At 42.9% G+C, this 19,749-nt stretch overlaps 1 protein-coding gene across 1 annotated transcript in view; it reads left to right on the top strand.

Moving 5' to 3' along the window:
* Positions 1-4,815: 4,815 nt before the first annotated feature.
* Positions 4,816-19,749, top strand: part of smoc1 (SPARC related modular calcium binding 1) — a 36,272-nt gene continuing 21,338 nt past the window's right edge. The window contains exons 1-7 of the mRNA XM_019872259.1: positions 4,816-5,121; positions 9,930-10,095; positions 10,355-10,438; positions 11,856-11,968; positions 12,066-12,165; positions 16,618-16,668; positions 17,677-17,724. Of these exons, the coding sequence (XP_019727818.1) occupies positions 4,996-5,121; positions 9,930-10,095; positions 10,355-10,438; positions 11,856-11,968; positions 12,066-12,165; positions 16,618-16,668; positions 17,677-17,724 (688 nt within the window). The 5' untranslated portion in view covers positions 4,816-4,995. The remainder of the gene's footprint in view (positions 5,122-9,929; positions 10,096-10,354; positions 10,439-11,855; positions 11,969-12,065; positions 12,166-16,617; positions 16,669-17,676; positions 17,725-19,749) is intronic.

The following is a 19,749-nucleotide window of genomic DNA, read 5'->3' as shown; positions in this document are numbered from 1 at the left end:
GGTTACCAACAGCAAGCGCTTCTGCTGTCTTTGACAAGGAGACGCCGTATGTACAAAAAGTTCTTTTTTTTTTATTGTCACGTAGATAAATACTAAACATAAGAACAGTCATATAAATTAATCCGCGGTGTATTCTCCAGTGGGGGCTTGATGATGACCCACTAAACTTGTGACAAGCCGAGGGGAACCGTGTCACTTCAATTCAGTTTTATCAGCAACAGAGAACGTGATGGCTGGCTTTTTACCAGGGCTGAGTCGGGGTGTGTGGGGGTCAGGTCCAGTTTTGTTGTTGTTGTTGTTTTTGGAAGGCTGCACTGTCGAGTTCATGGAGAGGTGAACTCCATACCTAATTTAGCGACTAATCATAGCATTTGCACGGAGTAGTGGAGCGACCACAGTAACTACCCATTCATATCTGTGGGTGTACAGTACCAATAGACCCAAAAAATGGGTCATGTAAATGGCTGCTTCAAACCAATATGGCTGACTTCCTGTTGTTTTCTGCAACATGTCCACCTAATTCCATATCAGTCAGAGAAACCTTTTCGAACCATTTCAGGGGCTCCCACATCCCCGGTTTTACAGAGAATCTCCAAAATTACTAATGCCATGCTTTGCCTACACTCAATGATGTAGCCAAAGACGCGTTGCCAATCTGTCGAGGATACCTGCTTCCATTGGAGCTCATTTGAGCAAATTCCTGTGTCAAAGCTCATCAAAGTACAAGCCCCAAATGGCTCTTTAAAACAAAATGGCAGACTTCGTGTTCTATTTCTGGCATGCATCCTTGAAACTTTTTCGTGGGTCCTGTTATGACCAACATGTCCCCCAAATTTCATGTTCATCGGCGAAACTGTTGTCGAGGACTAATTTTTTTTCCTCAACATTTTCAGCGCTACAGAGTGAGTTTTAGGCCACAGTACGCACAAACCTGCAATAATTGGTGAATTTTCAGCCATTTAAATCTTTCCTTTATAGGAAGTCGGCAAGCACCAAAATTTTGTTCATTTTCGATCATCCTTGTCATGCAAAAAAACAGACAAAAAAAAAATACTAAAACGATGTAAAACAGTGTAACATTAATGCCGGGCCAGCAGGGGGCAATCTCAAATGTGTCAAGAAACAACTTTACCCTTAAATATACTTGGATAATCGGTCATCATGACATTTTTGTGAGATTTTCCCTCAAAGCAATGCTGTCACTAATTAGTAGAAAAGTGTCATTTTGAGGGAGGCCCTTTGAAAATTGCGATGTCTACTCGATTACGCCCTCCATTTTACTTCAAAACGAGCGCAGCCAGTGTCCGTTTTCAGTTACAGATTGGCCACCAAATACGGAGTGCAGGTGTTCAGCTTCACAAATGCAGCTTTTAAGCACTGAAAAGGGCCAGCGGGTCAACCTTTATTTACCCCCCCACCCATCACGCCTTTCACTCACCCCCCTGCCACCCCACTCGACCCGCACTCTTTGTTCCTGTAGATGTTTTCTACTTGTTGGCCGAGACGGTTCAGCAGCTTGTGGAAAATCCTCAGCTGAGGCCTTGTAATTAGAGCTATTGAGCTGCTGGAATTGGCACAATTAGGGTCAGCATGAATGATTGCAAGCAGCGGCAAGGTGGGTGCGGGGAATTTGGGGGGGGGCGGTAGGTCCACAGGGGGGACCGGGACAGCGGGGCAAGACAGTTTGGAAATCATTTAATGAGGAGAAAACTGAAAACCATCTGGAATTTTGGTTGTGGGGTGATGAAGACAAGAATCTTTTAATCTTCAGATGTTTCTTTTTCTCAGTCTGAACCTCTGCTATGCGAACCAAGTTCCCACCTGGTGCCGGTAAATTCCAGGAGGCGTGCAAGAAATGGGGGGTAAGACAGTTTGGAGATCATTTGGTGAAGTGAAAACAAAGAAACATCTGGATTGTTGGTTGTCAGATGGTAAAGACAAGAATCTTGAGTTTTCGGGATGCTTCCCTTCCTTGGTCGGGACTTTCCATTCCATCAAGATCCAGGTTGAGACTAATAAATTGGGTGTCGGACTGCGTGTCGTTTTTTTTTTTTTTTTTTTTTTTTTTGGATGAACTGACGGGGTGGCACGAGTGATTAGCGTGTCGACCTCACAGTGCAGAGGTACTGGGTTCAATTCCAGCCCCGGCCTTCCTGTGTGTTCATGTGTGGAGTTTGCATGTTCTCCCCGTGCCTACTTGGGTTTTCTCTGGGTAATCCGGTTTCCTCTCACTTTCCAAAAACATGCATGGCAGGCTTATTGGACACTCTAAAATTGTCCCAAGGTGTGAGTGTGAGCGTGGATGGTTGTTGGTATATGTGTGCCCTCTGATTGGTTGGCAACCGGTTCAGGGTGTCCCCCCGCCGACTGCCCAAAGACAGCTAGGATAATTGATATTCTTGTTTGAAGGATGGTGATGGTTAAGATTTGGTCTTGGGATGCTTCGCTTCCTCAATTCTAACCTTAGTGCCACCCAGTCCCCATTCGGTTCCAGAAGGATCCGGGTAGAGAACAAGAAAGGGGTGCAGGAATTTTACCGATGAACTCAAGACAGAACCCCATCTGGATTTTTGGTTGTTGGACAAGAAAGACGAGTATCCTTAGTCCAGGAATGCTTCCCTTCCTCGGTCCGAATCTCCCATCTGGTAACAGCACAGGGCCCAATTATGATGCTGCAGTGCAGTGATGTTCTGAGACATGAGGATGAGTGTGGGCCAACATGAGTGTCTGAAGGAATGTTAACGAGATCACCTGAAGTGATCCGCCGCCCCCCCACCATTCGCCGCCTGCCCTCCGCCCCCGCAGAGGTTGAAGTTTGCCGGGCGTAAAGCCATTGTAGGCAAAGCAACACTTCAGGCTCAAAACAAAGTGTGGCGCGGGAGGGGTAGCGGGAGGCGCGGGTGTGAACTATTGCACCAGCCAGCGTCAGCATACGGGCCTGCACCTGCGCTGCGCTATTCACTGCCATGTTTACACACTGTCAGCTACAATTAAAAGCCCCCGCCGGGTAGACGAGGGTGCCCGACCCTCGGCAGGGCCCCCTGCGCCCATACTGGGCCCTTATGGATGCCCAATTGAGCGTAGTGCTGGGTTGATTGAATTAACAGCTCCGTCTCGGCATGGGACCGCCAGGGTGGGTAAAAGGAGGAGGAGGGGGGGGTGTTGTTGGTGTTTGGAGAATGGGTCAAACTGGGGGGGGGGGGCATTTGTTGAAAGTGTCCAGCAAAGCTTTCTGTTGGCAAAGCAAAGCTGGAAATGTGAACTGGGGACAAGCAAAGGTCTCACTCTTCACAGGACCAGCCAGGCCCACAGATGACGCTGGAAGCCATCTTGGCATCTATACCCAACCTTTATCTTCAGCTGAGGCATGAACTGTATTTCACATTGGAAAAGTATCACGGCACGCCACCAACAATCGTGCATCCACAGGTTAATTTTTCCCCATCTCGCGGAAGAGAATTGCCTTATGCAAATTAGCCAAATGATGATGTCACGATACATTGTGGATAAGAGCCGGCTCACTAAAGATTTACTTGGGCATGCATTCCAGAGACCCAACTAATTATATGCAAGCGAATAAAAAGTTTGAAAAAAAAAACATGTCCCCTTTAAATTTCAAAACTGGTCAATTTGACCGGCAATGTTAAAAAAAAACACAGCAAATAAATCCCACATGGATGTGTGACACTTCATTGGCTCTGCAGTGCATTAACCCCCCCGCCCAAAAAAAAAAGTACCTGCGTGCGATCCAAAATGCTTTTTAAGCTATCGAGCCAAATAAACAGAGCATTTTAATGTCTCTTTTATTTATTTATATGTATAAAAAAAAAATCCCCCTGCAACCACAGTGCTGAGTCTCTCGCGTGGAGATTTTCTGTGTTTATGTCACACGATAGCCGACGTTTAAACAACAATCAGTTAAAAATGTCCATGATGGCCGAGGCTGACGTGTTTGCTCTTCAACTGCAAGAGAGACACTCGGAGCGGGCCTCTGCCAAGGTCCGACCAGCTGGGTCAGCACCAAATTGAACAACTTTACCGTTGCGGTTGTGTAGAGGAACACTTGAACATTAGACAGGGAGGTACATCTTTATATATGACACGATGCGGTGAGAGGTGTGTGCAGCTCACAATAAGTCAGTCGTATCAATATCTGCAAAATGAAAGCTTGCATAGTTACAATTTAGAGGATTAGTCCTGGCATTTCTCTTAGCCCTGTAACTGTTCTAAGTTCTATTTTGTTTTATGTGTTCTTTTTAAGTTGTAGTTTTCAAAGCTTACAATCTTAGTGTTTTATTTACATTCGTATGTGTTCTTTTTAAGTTGTAGTTTTCAAAGCTTATAACTATTCCATCTCAGTGTTTTATTTACATTCCGTATATACCCATTCATTTCATTTTATAAATTAAATGGGGATTATATAGCTCCAAAACGTGACCTTTTCGATTCTGCCGCACAAAATTTGTTATAAACTGCTGTTAATTAGCAGTATGATATTGCCAATGCTAAAATTGCTACCAATCTTATATCTGCTGTCAGCTTGTTCTGTACAAAACTTACGAATTTGTGTTTGGAACAGAAATATATTTTATATCTCCTTGAATTTTCTGGTACCGGCTAAATATTACACTAACCAAAATGTTAACATGAAGCGATGAAATCAAACAGATGTCAAATGTAGAATTTTACAATTTTTCCACGAATCTGTGATACTGACTGTAGGCGTGGCTTCGAACCAAACCGCCATCGTCCATTGGTCAAACGGGAACGTCAATCTTTCTCCCGGTTCCTTTTTTTTTCTCCAACGAAAGTAGGCATGAAAACTCGTGGGCGAGGAGAGAGAGAGGGAGAGAGTCAACCTGCGGATACAAGCGAGCACTCGTCACATTCAAGAGCTGTGGCGGCCACGGTCGTCCCGCGCGTGCCATTATTATGTGACTGCTGACGCGAGGAAGAAGAAGACGAAGAACAGATTTGAAACCCCCCGCCGCTGCCATGTTGTCTTCGCGCATCGTTGTTGTTTTTGTCGCGGCGACCTGTTGCTGTCACCTCATGGTTCCCGTGTTGCTTCTGTGCTACCTGCCTCACGTCCTCGCCGGTCACAACAAGCCGGCCAGCAGGGTGAGTCGCAACAGGTCAAATATGACATTCAAATTAGCTCACCCTGAAATTTCATGACTTTTCCTAAAGTGACCTAAACGGCACAAAAAAATATTCGCGTCCACTAAAATGGATTTCAGAATTTGTCAGGACGGTAGACCCCCCCGCATATTCGCGGTGCGGCACCCGCGGATTTAGCTCGGCCCGGTCCCCAAAACTCGTGAATAACGGAAAATGGGCGCAATGGTTAAACTCGACACTGTCCATTCCATAAATGTGTTATTTTCTGATGGTACAGTGGTAACAGTGCATAAAAGAGAACTTGAATGAGGGAATGAATGAACTTGAACCGTCTGTTTTTCCACCACATTAGCATAAGTTCCTGCTGAAGCGTGCACCTGTGAGGGTAACAAAAGTCCAAGTTATGTACACTGGCACTTTGAAATGAGTTTAATTCATCCACGCTTGTTTATAGAAACAAAAATGAACAGAAAGGTTGCACTCAACAGACACTGTACTCTATAAAAAACACAGTGCTGTCACTTTTTTAAATATACTATGTTTATTTTATTTATTCTTGTAGTGTGTGGGTAAGGTCGGTGCTTAAGAAGTGCAGTCTACATGTTTGCATATCACTGTTTGATGAAAAACAGATGAAGTGATGAAGCCACAGATTTGTTTGCATTATTGTTGTAATGTGATTTAGGACTTAGCGATTTATGCTTTTGCCACACTTAATTGGAAGAATTTTGTGATGTCATTCTGAACACAAGATTGCAAGTGACGGTGTTTAGTAAGTTAACAACTCTAATTGACGTAGATAAACTGTATTTGATATTAATTCAGAGGTCATTTGTCTTTATTTAGAATGAGTCTCAGCGATAAGACCAAAACATTGATAATGTGATTTAGTTTATTGCAATGCACATCAATTTACTGCTTCTTAGTTAAAAATTACAAGTGACAAATTCCCTGGAATCGCAATCGCAAGATTTGAAAAAAAAAATCATCATTAGTTTGTTTTTCCAAGTTGTTCAGCCAACCATCTTCATGATTGATTACCGCCACCAACTGCTACTATCGTTTCACTGCAAAAAATGGTGCGTGAATTGATAGTGGCCAATGTTGTGAAGTTAAATGCTGCCATCTAGCGCTGGGGGTCCGCAGTGCACTCATCTTAAAATTTTCCCGGAATCAAAAAGCAAAACAATCAGGCAAGCTGATATCACCAAAATTTGGAATTCAAGGTACTTGTATCTCAAGGCACCACTGTATGTGTTTTTTATGGGACAGTGGGAAACATGTGCACAGGGGAGTTTGAAACAGTGCCAAGAACTGTTTGTGATCCCGACCACTTTTGCACAGGTTCCCACAGAAATAGGGCTGAGCGAGTAATCAATTTAATTGAGATATGATGATTTTTTTTTTTTTTTTTACTACTTACTGAGTCCTCCTCTTTTGGACGACTGCTGAAGCATTTTGTTGAATAATCATGAGTGCTTATTGCGTCGAATTGTCAATGTAAGAGTTTAGAGCAATTTCACAACACATGATGAAAAAAAAATAAATTAGATTCGCTCGGGGGGGGTGCACGCCACGCTTGTGTAACAGACTCTCTATCCAGCGGCCTCCAAACATAACAGTAATGATAATATGATAATAGCCGTACAAGTTTGCTGATTAAGTTGCGGTTGGCGGTGAGTTTGGAAAATGAGAGAGGAAAAGCTGTTCAGGGCACTTGAAGGCAACATTTGTCTTTTGGATCATTCCCAAATAAAAGTGAAAGGCAACACTCTTCCCCTGTGATGCAATCGGTGCCCGGAATTTCCCCCCGAAGCGGGATAACGGGAAGTTTCAGAAAGGCTGAGTCGCTTCATTACTCTACAAGCTGCCGAGTGACGAGGTTATAGACGGTGCTGTCAAGTGACAGGACCAAATGAAGCAAAAGTGCAAACAAACAAGGCGGGGCTCCTGCCCGGCATGAGCGCATCGCATCATTTTTTGCGGCGGGGAGGAAAAAAATGCAGCAGTGACGATGTTTTATTGGCGTGCGCTAAATGGCAACAGGTGTTGGGAATGCAGGTACGCCTTGAGGGAAAGTCTGGCCCTGTGTCGAAATTTTGAGAGGAAGGATGACAACACCGCTCGACTTGGTTTTCTTTCCCGTAGGCAAATGATGTCAACACAAACGAGCTGGCCCAGGGTCAAATTGTTGCCGTCAGTAAGCCACAGACAATTTGAACATTATTAACTGTAAATACAAGTGTAAAAGTGAGTCTGTGGCTGGCGTTAAAAGATGATACAGTACAGTGGTACCTCTACTTAGGAAATTAATTGGTTCTGGAATGAATTTCTTAACTCGAAAATTTTGTAAGTAGAGACGCGTTTTCCATGTAAATGGGGGGGGGGGGCTTTTACGGGCCATTGGCAGATGTCCTGGATGCCGACTCCATCAGTGACCAATCACACATGAGTTCACCCTCGGAAAATGCCTTTTCATGCTCAATTGTCTGCCGTTCCAATCAGGATAATGAAAGCCAGATCTGACATTTGCCTTTTTCTTGACGCTGGAAGCTTCAGCGGGCTCTGCTCATTTCATGAGTGCTACGAATATATTTCTAATGTTTTATGATGAGCATTGCTCATTGCTGTCTTTGGAAATTCATTTGTACTTCATTTGTCACTTTTATGTTACTTTCACATGTTGACATTTACAATGTCTGCATAAACTATTTGCAACACTTCACCCAGCTTCCGCATGATGTGATATTATTCTATTTATGGACACTATGGAGGCAAAATAAATCATTTTAGAATCATTCTGTCATACAGCAAACTGGACTTTTTGGAAGTGCTGCTTTCTGTTGCACCCAATGGCCCAGTGACCCGGTGGAATATATCTGAGTGAGTTGACCGGAGGCTTTAGGCGAATATTCGGGCAGTAGGCGGGGGACACCCCTGAACCTGTCGCCAGCCAATCGCAGGGCACACAGAGACGAACAACCATCCGCGCTCACGCTCGCACGGACAATTTAGAGTGTTCCACAAACCTGCTATGCCTGGTTTTGGAATGTGGGAGGAAACCGGAGTACCCGCAGAAAACCCACGCAGGCCCGGGGGAGAACATGCAAACTCCACACAAGAAGGTCAGAGCCTGGATTTGAACCCTACACCTAACCAGTCGATCGCCGTGTCCTACCGGCGTGAATTTATTGATTTATTCATTTATTCTGATGTCAAGTTTTTGCCACCGCCAACTCGTCTGCAGAATCCTATGAGGGTTTTTTTTGGGTGTATGGAAAAGCCTTTTCAAGATGCATGGCTTTGGAGCCTACCATGTGGAACTTGAATGACTCATGTCTCTATATTCAGTGTGTTAAGTCAAGCAGTCACGTCACGTGTATTATTTCGCTGACTAACACTAACCTTGAAACCTTTCTTGAACGATTCAACCAAAACCTGCCAGCATCTGCCAGACAGTCTTCTTCTTTTTTTTTTTTTTTTTTTTTTTTAAAATCCCCATGAGCTTCAGGACAGTTCTGTGGGTGGCAGGACCGTATGACTAAGCTGCAATGCTTCTGTGGGAGACTATGGTTTATTTCTATTTAATATAAATGAAAGAAAATCAGATTTTAGATTAAATGGGTCTTTAAAAAAAAACATTAATGCTTGCGTAGGTAGAAGAAGGGCTGCGTCCATTAAAGTGCTGAGTCATGGGTGGTGGGGCGGTGCAGTCGGCGTGTGGGCAGGGGCCAGACTTTCTGGCTCGTAAGTAAACTGTAAATGGTCTTTCACCGGTAAAACGCTTTTCCACCTTCTCACAAACTGTCTTAATATCTCCTGACTCACCGACTGATGATGCAAGACCAACGGAGACTCTGGACCAAAAACACCACCCCGATTTTACTGTAAATTGACGACTGTGCAGTAGGGAGCGCTATTCTGGCTTCAGTCGCACCTTTCGCCATCGCCTTCCTATTTGAACAAACTCCGCAGTCAGCGGTATGCCAAAACCGACGTTTAACTTCTCTCAGGCATGGCCTTTGCTCCAAATATTTGTCACTTTCTGGCATTTTTCTGCACTTGTGACACACCGGCTAATTTAGACCAACGCTGCTGCGGCGGGAGACGGCTCCCGTCTTGATTGCCTTGCCAGGCAGTCTTTAACTTCTGTCCGCTGACAATCTTTGCTCAATGTCTTTCCCAGGAGTTGTTTCTGCTTTGGTTTTGTGGTTTTTCTTTCGGTCTAAAATCTGACATGTGGTCTTAAAGCTTAGACGTTGCCGGAGAGACTGACAGAGTTGTGGTTTGTGTGAGAGGTCACAGAGCAGGTGGACACTCACAAAAAAGGAAGAAAAAACCCCACGTAAAATGAATGTTTTTTTATTTGTCACTTGTGAATGTGAACAATGTTGCTTGTTAGAATAAACATATGCCTGCCACTAAGCCACACCCCCAAGATATAGGCTGGCCAATTAATGTGGAGTTTATATCTGACACTGATGCTTTGCTAAATTCACTGATAAATTATCCACAGTTGTCAAATAAGGGAGATTTTGTGTACCCATCATGATCAATGCAGACTCTGCCCAATTTTATGTGGTTGTTTTTTTCGTTAGTTGAGGGCTCCGGATAACATTTTCACCATGGCAAGAAATATGCTGTCGAAATGTTGAATATAAAAATTCTTCATCCTCGGGGTATTTTGATGATAGCTGGTCACAGACATGCTATTAAGACCACTGGGAATTAGTTTAAGTTGGGGGGGAAAAAAAGCAAAACTTCCATCCATTCGTTATCCCTGTTCTTGTTAATGTATATGATTTCAGTGGCTAATTGGCGACAGAGACAACCACTGCGGCGGCGCTTGCACGCGACCGCAGGCCAAGCCAGTGTGCGGCTCGGATGGACGGAGCTACGAGAACGGATGCGAGCTGCAGAGGGCGCGCTGCAAAGACAAGACGCTGACGCTGGCGCACCGCGGCCGCTGTCGAGGTGAGCACACGTCAATTGTTATGTGGATTTTACGATACAATATCCTCAGTCCGTCGGGCTGAGCTTTTCTGACTTTTATTTATTTATTTATTTATTTGCGGTGTGCTGGGTGATTTTTACAATGTAAAGTTTGATAAAAAAAAAAACTTTGGGGAAGCAATAACACAATGCTAAATCTTTATTCAGAAAAGATGGCTCTTAAAGGCCTCCTGGCCACCGGGGGGCAGTCATGTGCTAAGGGCCACATTTTGGCTTTCAGGAAGAAACTGGGCGAAAGTCGAGCAGTCAGCGGTGGCGCTCCCACCTACGCCGCCATCTCTGAGCGGGGACGCGGTGCAAACAGGTAAGCACTGTGCACAGAAGGATATTTTAAGCACAAATCAGAGGAAAGTCTTTTCTGGCAAAACATTGGTGATATATTTCATTAAATTCATTACATTTAAAAACAAAATAATAAAAAGTCACTACACAAATAAAGTAAAAAGCTAAAAAAAAAAAAAACACACCTTAGGGGAAAAAAATTGGAATGTTTTTGGGTTGTAAAAATCTAATTTTAACATTTGAGGATTGCAAAAGTGCCAGAACTCAGTGACAAATAAACTTGATATTTAAAAAAATTAAAAGATTGGAAACATATAAACAAAAGGAAACAATTCCTTGAGAAAGTGAACGAGGAGATGTCTTTGATTTTCCGCCTCTTAGCTGGCATGTAATTTTTCACAGACCTCCCATCATTCACTGGCTCAGCAGCCCAGATTGATCAGTGTGGAGTAAAAAGGTCGGAACTTGACATCTGCTTACCCGCCTGTCTCCCTACCCCGCACCCCCCACCGTGACCTTTAGGAAAACAGCACCTCGTACCAGATCCATTTTTGGTCAAGCGGCGTCGTCTTTCCCGACGGTAATAGGCAGTTTTGTTCCATAAAATCATGGGTGCGTGAAGGAACACTGGGCGGCTCTGCTTTGTTGCAGCTTTGATTAAAGTCGGCAGCTCACGGTCCGAACTGGATTTGGCTGCTTGGACACTTTTAAACATAATGCAACCAAAGAGGAAGTGGAAACAATACTCAAAGATGATTGATTTGGTTTTGGTTTTAGTTTGGTTTGGTGAATAACAGCTGTTTTCTGAGTTTGCTCATGTGACCTTTGCAAGCTGAGCCATGATTGGTCGTTACTTGAGCCCTGAGCAACTGTGATGTCATGTTAAGTCGACAACAACAAAAAAAACCCAAAACAAAATGGCCGCCCCCAAAGCTGGATAAAAACAGATTTTATTTTTTCTGCCCTATTTCATAGACGCAATATGAATGAGAATACCTTCTTTTGACGAGTGTGGCAGCGGAGAACATACTTTGTTTTATTGTAAAGAAAATGGTTGACTGGACTTCCCCTTTAAATAAAATATAGAATATTTGGTACAAGTGAAACGTGTGCCATGTTGAGTTCAAGAACTAAATGTTAACATTCTTCTTCTGTTTGAATTCTTCTTAGTAAGTCACATTGCTCTGATCAAGGCAACTACTGCCATCTGGTGGTGATTTATTGCAATGAAATCATTCCCACTGCCTCGACACAAACTGAGGAGGTGCGCGAAGCCCTTTATTGATATTTTTTTAGTAAAAAACACCCAAAACGTATTTGAATGATTGGGTTTTTGCAACCATATTTTTGCGCTTGTGCTTTAAATGAAAGGAAAAAGGAATCCGTTTTTGCACACTGTTTTCAACATGTTATACGTATGTTCTCTCATTTGGTTACAGATGAGGGTCAGTCCAAGTGTCGCGTGGAGAGGAGCCAGGCTTTGGGGCAAGCCCGGAGACCACAAGAATCCATGTTTGTTCCCGAATGCAACGAGGATGGCTCGTTTGCGCAGGTCTGCTATGATGATGATGATGGCGGCGATGACAACGTCCAAACAAAAGGGTCATTTCATAGACGTATCGTAACCGTGGCTTTGTGTGGTTGTACAGGTGCAGTGTCACACTCTGACAGGCTACTGCTGGTGCGTCACCACCGACGGAAAGCCAGTGAGCGGCTCCTCGGTGCACAACAGGACTCCGGTGTGTTCAGGTACTGCCGAAAATGAGTTTCGAGGTCGGGGGACTTATTTGTGTGTACCGGTTGGTCTTCAAACCTTCAAAAGAAACACATGAAGACAGATAATATCTCGACACAAACTGAGGAGGTGCGCGAAGCCCTTTATTGATTTTTTTTTTTTTTTAGTAAAAAACACCCAAAACGTATTTGAATGATTGGGTTTTTGCAACCATATTTTTGCGCTTGTGCTTTAAATGAAAGGAAAAAGGAATCCGTTTTTGCACACTGTTTTCAACATGTTATACGTATGTTCTCGCATTTGGTTACAGATGAGGGTCAGTCCAAGTGTCGCGTGGAGAGGAGCCAGGCTTTGGGGCAAGCCCGGAGGCCACAAGAATCCATGTTTGTTCCCGAATGCAACGAGGATGGCTCGTTTGCGCAGGTCTGCTATGATGATGATGATGGCGGCGATGACAACGTCCAAACAAAAGGGTCATTTCATAGACGTATCGTAACCGTGGCTTTGTGTGGTTGTACAGGTGCAGTGTCACACTCTGACAGGCTACTGCTGGTGCGTCACCACCGACGGAAAGCCAGTGAGCGGCTCCTCGGTGCACAACAGGACTCCGGTGTGTTCAGGTACTGCCGAAAATGAGTTTCGAGGTCGGGGGACTCATTTGTGTGTTCCGGTTGGTCTTTAAACCTTCAAAAGAAACACATGAAGACAGATAATACCACAATGCTCACAGGCATATATTCTTTATCCTCTAAAGAAATGACTAAAACGACAGCATCTTAATCACAGAAGTAGTATTGTACCGTCAAAGAAGAAGCACAATTCTTAGTTTGTGTCTACATGACTGCACGAAATTGTACTGCCTCCCAGTGGCTAAGGTGGGTACACCAGAAGGAGCAGCACAATGAAATGAATTGCATTAAATTATGATAAATATGAAATTCCCATGTAAAGTTTCCAGCTTGGCAAATTGACAGAAATTTGCAACCTATTTCTGTCAATAATCATTTTCAGCCCAATGAAGTTAGAAATTTCCCACGGCACACCTCATGAATGGCACGGTATACTGAATTTGTATTTTCCCCAAATTCCAACGCTGCGCAACTACAAGTCACTAACTTGGCTGCCGCGCTCTGCCCACCTTCGGTACTGCCGAAAATGAGTTTCGAGGTCGGGGGACTCATTTGTGTGTTCCGGTTGGTCTTTAAACCTTCAAAAGAAACACATGAAGACAGATAATACCACAATGCTCACAGGCATATATTCTTTATCCTCTAAAGAAATGACTAAAACGACAGCATCTTAATCACAGAAGTAGTATTGTACCGTCAAAGAAGAAGCACAATTCTTAGTTTGTGTCTACATGACTGCACGAAATTGTACTGCCTCCCAGTGGCTAAGGTGGGTACACCAGAAGGAGCAGCACAATGAAATGAGTTGCATTAAATTATGATAAATATGAAATTCCCATGTAAAGTTTCCAGCTTGGCAAATTGACAGAAATTTGCAACCTATTTCTGTAAATAATCATTTTCAGCCCAATGAATTGAAAATTCCCCACGGCACACCTCATGAATGGCACGGTATACTGAATTTGTATTTTCCCCAAATTCCAACGCTGCGCAACTACAAGTCACTAACTTGGCTGCCGCGCTCTGCCCACCTTCGATGACGAAACCCATTCTTCTCCAGTTGTCATCACCAGTCTGTCTGAACACTTTACATCCTTGCAAACTGTTGTTACAATATGGCTTTTATGTGCGCAATCTGCTTTTGACTGGCTGCAAAGTCACTTTGCATATATTTTGCGGAGGAACGTACAACGGTTTGGAAGATTTTCTTCAAAAGAAAAAGGCTTCCCTATCCTATTGTCCAGACATAGAAAGAATATGGGAGATTGTTGTCACATTTGGCAAATTGACAGAAATTTGCAACCTATTTCTGTAAATAATCATTTTCAGCCCAATGAATTGAAAATTCCCCACGGCACACCTCATGAATGGCACGGTATACTGAATTTGTGTTTTCCCCAAATTCCAATGCTGCGCAACTACGAGTCACTAACTTGGCTGCCGCGCTCTGCCCACCTTTGATGACGAAACCCATTCTTCTCCAGTTGTCATCACCAGTCTGTCTGAACACTTTACATCCTTGCAAACTGTTGTTACAAAATGGCTTTTATGTGCGCAAACTGCTTTTGACTGGCTGCAAAGTCACGCATATATTTTGCAGAGGAACGTACAAAGGTTTGGAAGATTTTCTTCAAAAGAAAAATCTTCCCTATCCTGTTGTCCAGACCGAAAGAATATGGGAGATTGTTGTCACGCGTAGGACACGGCCACTACTTGCCATAAATTCCAACTGCCCCCAACCCCGCCCCCTTTAATTTTGCTTTTGGCCTAATTTTGCAACCTTCCTGTCTGTTTTTCCTCTTGTCTATCCATCTATTTTAGAAGGACAGTCTTCAACAGGTTCCATATAAAATAAAGGAGATTGTTGTCAACATATCCAGTACTTGCCCAAAGTTACAAAAGCTCCTTTAATGTCACTGTTGCCCTCCTTTATCAGCCTCCCTGGTCAGCCAGTATTCCTCTCATTTTTTCATCTGTTTGACAGGAACTGAACACTTTACATCCTTGCAAACTGTTGTTACAAAATGGCTTTTATGTGCGCAAACTGCTTTTGACTGGCTGCAAAGTCACGCATATATTTTGCAGAGGAACGTACAAAGGTTTGGAAGATTTTCTTCAAAAGAAAAATCTTCCCTATCCTGTTGTCCAGACCGAAAGAATATGGGAGATTGTTGTCACATGTAGGACACGGCCACTACTTGCCATAAATTCCAACTGCCCCCAACCCCGCCCCCTTTAATTTTGCTTTTGGCCTAATTTTGCAACCTTCCTGTCTGTTTTTCCTCTTGTCTATCCATCTATTTTAGAAGGACAGTCTTCAACAGGTTCCATATAAAATAAAGGAGATTGTTGTCAACATATCCAGTACTTGCCCAAAGTTACAAAAGCTCCTTTAATGTCACTGTTGCCCTCCTTTATCAGCCTCCCTGGTCAGCCAGTATTCCTCTCATTTTTTCATCTGTTTGACAGGAAGTACTGCCTTCACAGTGTTCCATGAAGCATACTGGAGATTGTTGTCACATGTAGGAAATACGCAGGACTTGCCAGAAATTACAGCAGTACCATTAATGTCACTTTAGGGATTTTGTGCATCCTCCTTGACCAGTTTTCATCCATTTTAGAGAGCCTCTCTTTCTGTTGTCACACATTGGACACAACCAGTACTTGCCAGAAGTTTCAAAAGCTTCTTCTTCTCTTTAGTAACTTCAGTGACCTGTTTCCATGAAGAACATGGGTGATTGTTGTCCAGTGTGGGAAATGGCTGGTATTGGCAGAAATTCCCACAGTTCCTTTGTCACCCAAAGCCTCTTTAAGTGCGGTCATTGATCAGTTTTCTTCCCATCTTTTCATCTATCTTAGAGGGGACTGTCTTCACTGTGTTTTATGAATCTTGCCCAAAGTTACAAAAGCTCCTTTAATGTCACTATTGCCCTCCTTTATCAGCCTCCCTGGTCAGTATTCCTCTCATCTTTTCATCTGTTTGACACGAGGTACTGCCTTCACAGTGTTCCATGAAGCATACTGGAGATTGTTGTCACATATAGGACACACGCAGGAGTTGCCAGAAATTACAGCAGTACCATTGTCACTTTAGGGATTTTGTGCAGCCTCCTTGACCAGTTTTCATCCATTTTAGAGAGCCTCTCTTTCTGTTGTCACACATTGGACACAACCAGTACTTGCCAGAAGTTTCAAAAGCTTCTTCTTCTCTTTAGTAACTTCAGTGACCTGTTTCCATGAAGAACATGGGTGATTGTTGTCCAGTGTGGGAAATGGCTGGTATTGGCAGAAATTCCCACAGTTCCTATGTCACCCAAAGCCTCTTTAAGTGCGGTCATTGACCAGTTTTCTTCCCATCTTTTCATCTATCTTAGCGGGGACTCTCTTCACTGTGTTTTATGAAGAAAATGGGAGATTGTTGTCCCATGTAGGATCGAGCCAGTACTTGCCCGAAGTTGCCACAACCTATTTAATGTCAGCCTCATTTTGTAGCCTCTCTGACCAGCTTTCATCCATAAGGGAGGAACTTTCTTCACTGTATTCCAAGAAGAACATGGGAGATTGTTGTCCCCTGTAGGACAAAGTCAGTAGTTGACATCACATTGGTCGCTCTTTGAATGGTTTTCCTCTCGTCTTTTCATCCTTTATGGAGGAAGTGTCTTCAGCGTGTTTTCTGAAGAATATGGGAGATTGTTGTCCCATGTAGGGCAGTCTAGTACTGCGGAAACGAGACTTTACTGGCAACCGTTCTTCATGTTTTCCTCCAGCCGGCGAATGACATTCACCGACACACACATCATGTGACAGGCATCAATCATGTGCCGTATACATTCGCAGGAAACTTCCATGAGTTTTTGGGAACACACGCCGGGACGAGCGCATTGACAGGTAGTACATCTTACGATCCAAATCGCAACAGCTCATCGTTTTTTCCGCCCTTTTATTTTTTTCTTCTTTTTACTCTGCTCTTTGCATCCGCGAAGCATGTCGCCACCTGCATGACCTGGACCACAAACTCTCGATTTGATTTTCAATGCATCGCAATTTCAGGTTTTTCCATTCGGCCAACATGGTGATCGGACGCTTCTTCAAAGCTTGGGTTGTAATGCAAAAAAAAAAAATCACACTTCGGTACATACAGAATGACCCTCAGTGATCGATAGATATTCCAGACGTTCAATAAAATTCAATTTTAGTATTTAATGAAATGTATCATGCTTCGATCTGTTTATTTTTAATTTAATTTAATTTTATTTTTTGCTGCAACGTCAACTTTTCAGTGACATGTTTGAGCTTTTGTCATGAGTCACATTATTACAAACAATAAAAGGTTACTAAATGCCGATAGATACTGCGAGATGGTTGAGAAAACACAACTTCAGTTGATATTAAGCCCCTCACCTCAGTTCAACGTAGTTACTTATCTACAGGATGACAAAAGATTGCCCCTAAATTATAACTTTAGTTCCAGAATTAACCACACGTCAGTATCTCCCCCCCCAAACACAGACAGGCTAAGTTTGGATAAAGTTTTAAAACTGAAAGCAGTTTTCAAGTTTTTTTGTCAATGAATTAATTTTTGGCCCGTCCTTGACTTAGACGGCTAATTTCCCCCAATTAGCCTGTTCAATAAAGGGTTTCACTGTATGTACCGTACCAAATAAAATAGGAATACAGGTTCCCTTATACTCCTCTCCTAAACTCAATTGTGCAGCACTCACAGAATGTTCTTGTAAACCATTCGAGTCGTTACGTTTGCTTGTAGCCCGTTTGAGCTCGGATCAATCCATCCTGACCGCGAAAGGGCTCCAAACACTCCGGATTATTTGCAGGAATGTCGTCGTCGTCGCTGCCGCTGTTTTCTGCTTTGTACACATCTGCGTTTTCGCTCCGCAGGGTCCGTGACCGACAGACCTCCTGGGCCGGCAAACTCCGGGCGAAAAGGTGAGCTGCACTCGAAATGTTTCATTTGGTTATCTGCAGATGTGGTCAAATGACCAAAATGAAGTGATAGCCTTTTTCTTAATGCGTCAGTTCGCTGGTCTGAGATATGCTCTGGAAGCAGTGCATGAGTGTGTTGACACCTTATTTGATTTAAGGGCCTTATATTTTTCTTTTAAAAAAATCGAGAGTGTATAAAGTAAATCCAGTGCAGGTTGTCTGTGCTTTGCTTTTAACTCAATTGCTTCCAAAAGGAATGTTCCAGATGCTCCAAAGCTGCACGTGGGTGAGTATTTTCCGGGGGGCGTTCAAGGTTACGTAAGACGAACCCTATCACATTCATTTCTTCTGGCAAAACATTGGTGATATATTTCATTAAATTAATTACATTTAAAAACAAAATAATAAAAAGTCAATACACAAAGTAAAAAGCTTAAAAAAAAAAAACTTAGGGAAAAAAAAATTGGAATGTTTTTGGGTTGTAAAAATCAAATTTTAACATACGAGGATTGCAAAAGTGCCAGAACTCAGTGACAAATAAACTTGATATTTAGCCCTTTATTTTTGTTGTTTTTTTTTTTTTTTTTCAAGCTCAAATTCCAATGAATCTCTCAAATCTAACCTGCCTAAAATATGTTTTCCACAAATAAAGCCATGTTTTTTTTTAAGTTACACCTGTTTTATTTTGTGGTCATTTCTGCCTGCTGTTATCGTTTACACAAACCCTCTGAGAGATCTTTAATTTTGCTGATTGAAGATTTTCGAGTAAATTTTGGATCAACGACAATCCCGAAGCCATAAAATATTGCCATCTATAACGGGGCAGAATGTCATATTGATGCCTACCCTCTTACTGTATCGTGACACTATTGGTCCCTGCATAACATAAGTGTTAGCAATAGTACAAATAAAATTATGGTATGTTAAGTGAAAAAAGGTTTAAAAAAAAACAGACCAATATTGATTCGTGTTTGTGTTAAAATATTTATAGAGGAAATCACATCCCTCCCATCCGTATTATTGTGATGACGTCGGTAGTTGTGCAAGTGTAGAACAGCCTTTTACCGCTCACTCATTCAATCCATTTGCACATTCAACGTTTCATCCCGTTTCAACTTGCTCACCACCAAACGCAAAACCAGACTCTCCCATATAACAAACCAGGCCACCCAAATATGTGGTTGACTTCACACACCCTTGTCTGAACTGGACATCCGCTTCGGGATCAGGAAAGCCACTCTGAGGATCCCTTCCATCCCCTTCGCCAGTCATTCCAACTACTGACATCAGCCAGAAGGTACAAATTCCCACTGGCCCGGAAAAACACCTACAAAAAAATCTTTCATTCCATCTGCTTGAACCATCATGAACAATTTGAACGGATACATTGCACGTTTCAACGCACACTTTTTAACACGCACTAGTAATGTATTTAAAAAAAAAATCATGTATTTATTCCTTCATTTTTATTGTGTAAAATCTTTCTTGATGGGAATGTGTGAATGTGTTTGTGTGCCCTGTCAACGAAGAATTTCTGTCACTATCGGGAACAGACAGCGTTCGATCAATCTAGCTATCTTATCTAGCTAGCTAACTATCTCTCTAGCTAGCTAACTAGCTAGCCCTCTGTCTATCTAGCTATCTTTTTGAATCCGCGCACCTTCTTCAGCATCCCAACACCGATAGCACACCCCTACCACCTGGCTTGTAAAAAAGGACAAAAATATAAAAAGAAAAATAAGCCACTGCCAAACTAAAACCAAGAAAGAGTTAAGTTTACTGGAAATGATGATGGCGCAACCCCCTCTCCCTGGCCCACCATTGTAATTTTTGAGTTGGAAGTAAAAAATGTTTCGAGAAACATTTCACATTTTGTTGAAGAGGGGAAAAAAATAACAATTGAAAAAAAACCACAATGTTAAAATGATTCCACCAGACCGCTATGACACTTGTGTCATAGCGGTCTTGTGTGTGTGTGTGTGTGTGTGTGTGTGTGTGTGTGTGTGTGTGTGTGTGTGTGTGTGTGTG

Source organism: Hippocampus comes, unplaced genomic scaffold, assembly GCF_001891065.2.
Source record: "Hippocampus comes isolate QL1 unplaced genomic scaffold, H_comes_QL1_v1.1 scaffold92, whole genome shotgun sequence".
Lineage (NCBI taxonomy): Eukaryota > Metazoa > Chordata > Actinopteri > Syngnathiformes > Syngnathidae > Hippocampus > Hippocampus comes.
This window is presented reverse-complemented; position numbering and strand designations above follow the sequence as displayed.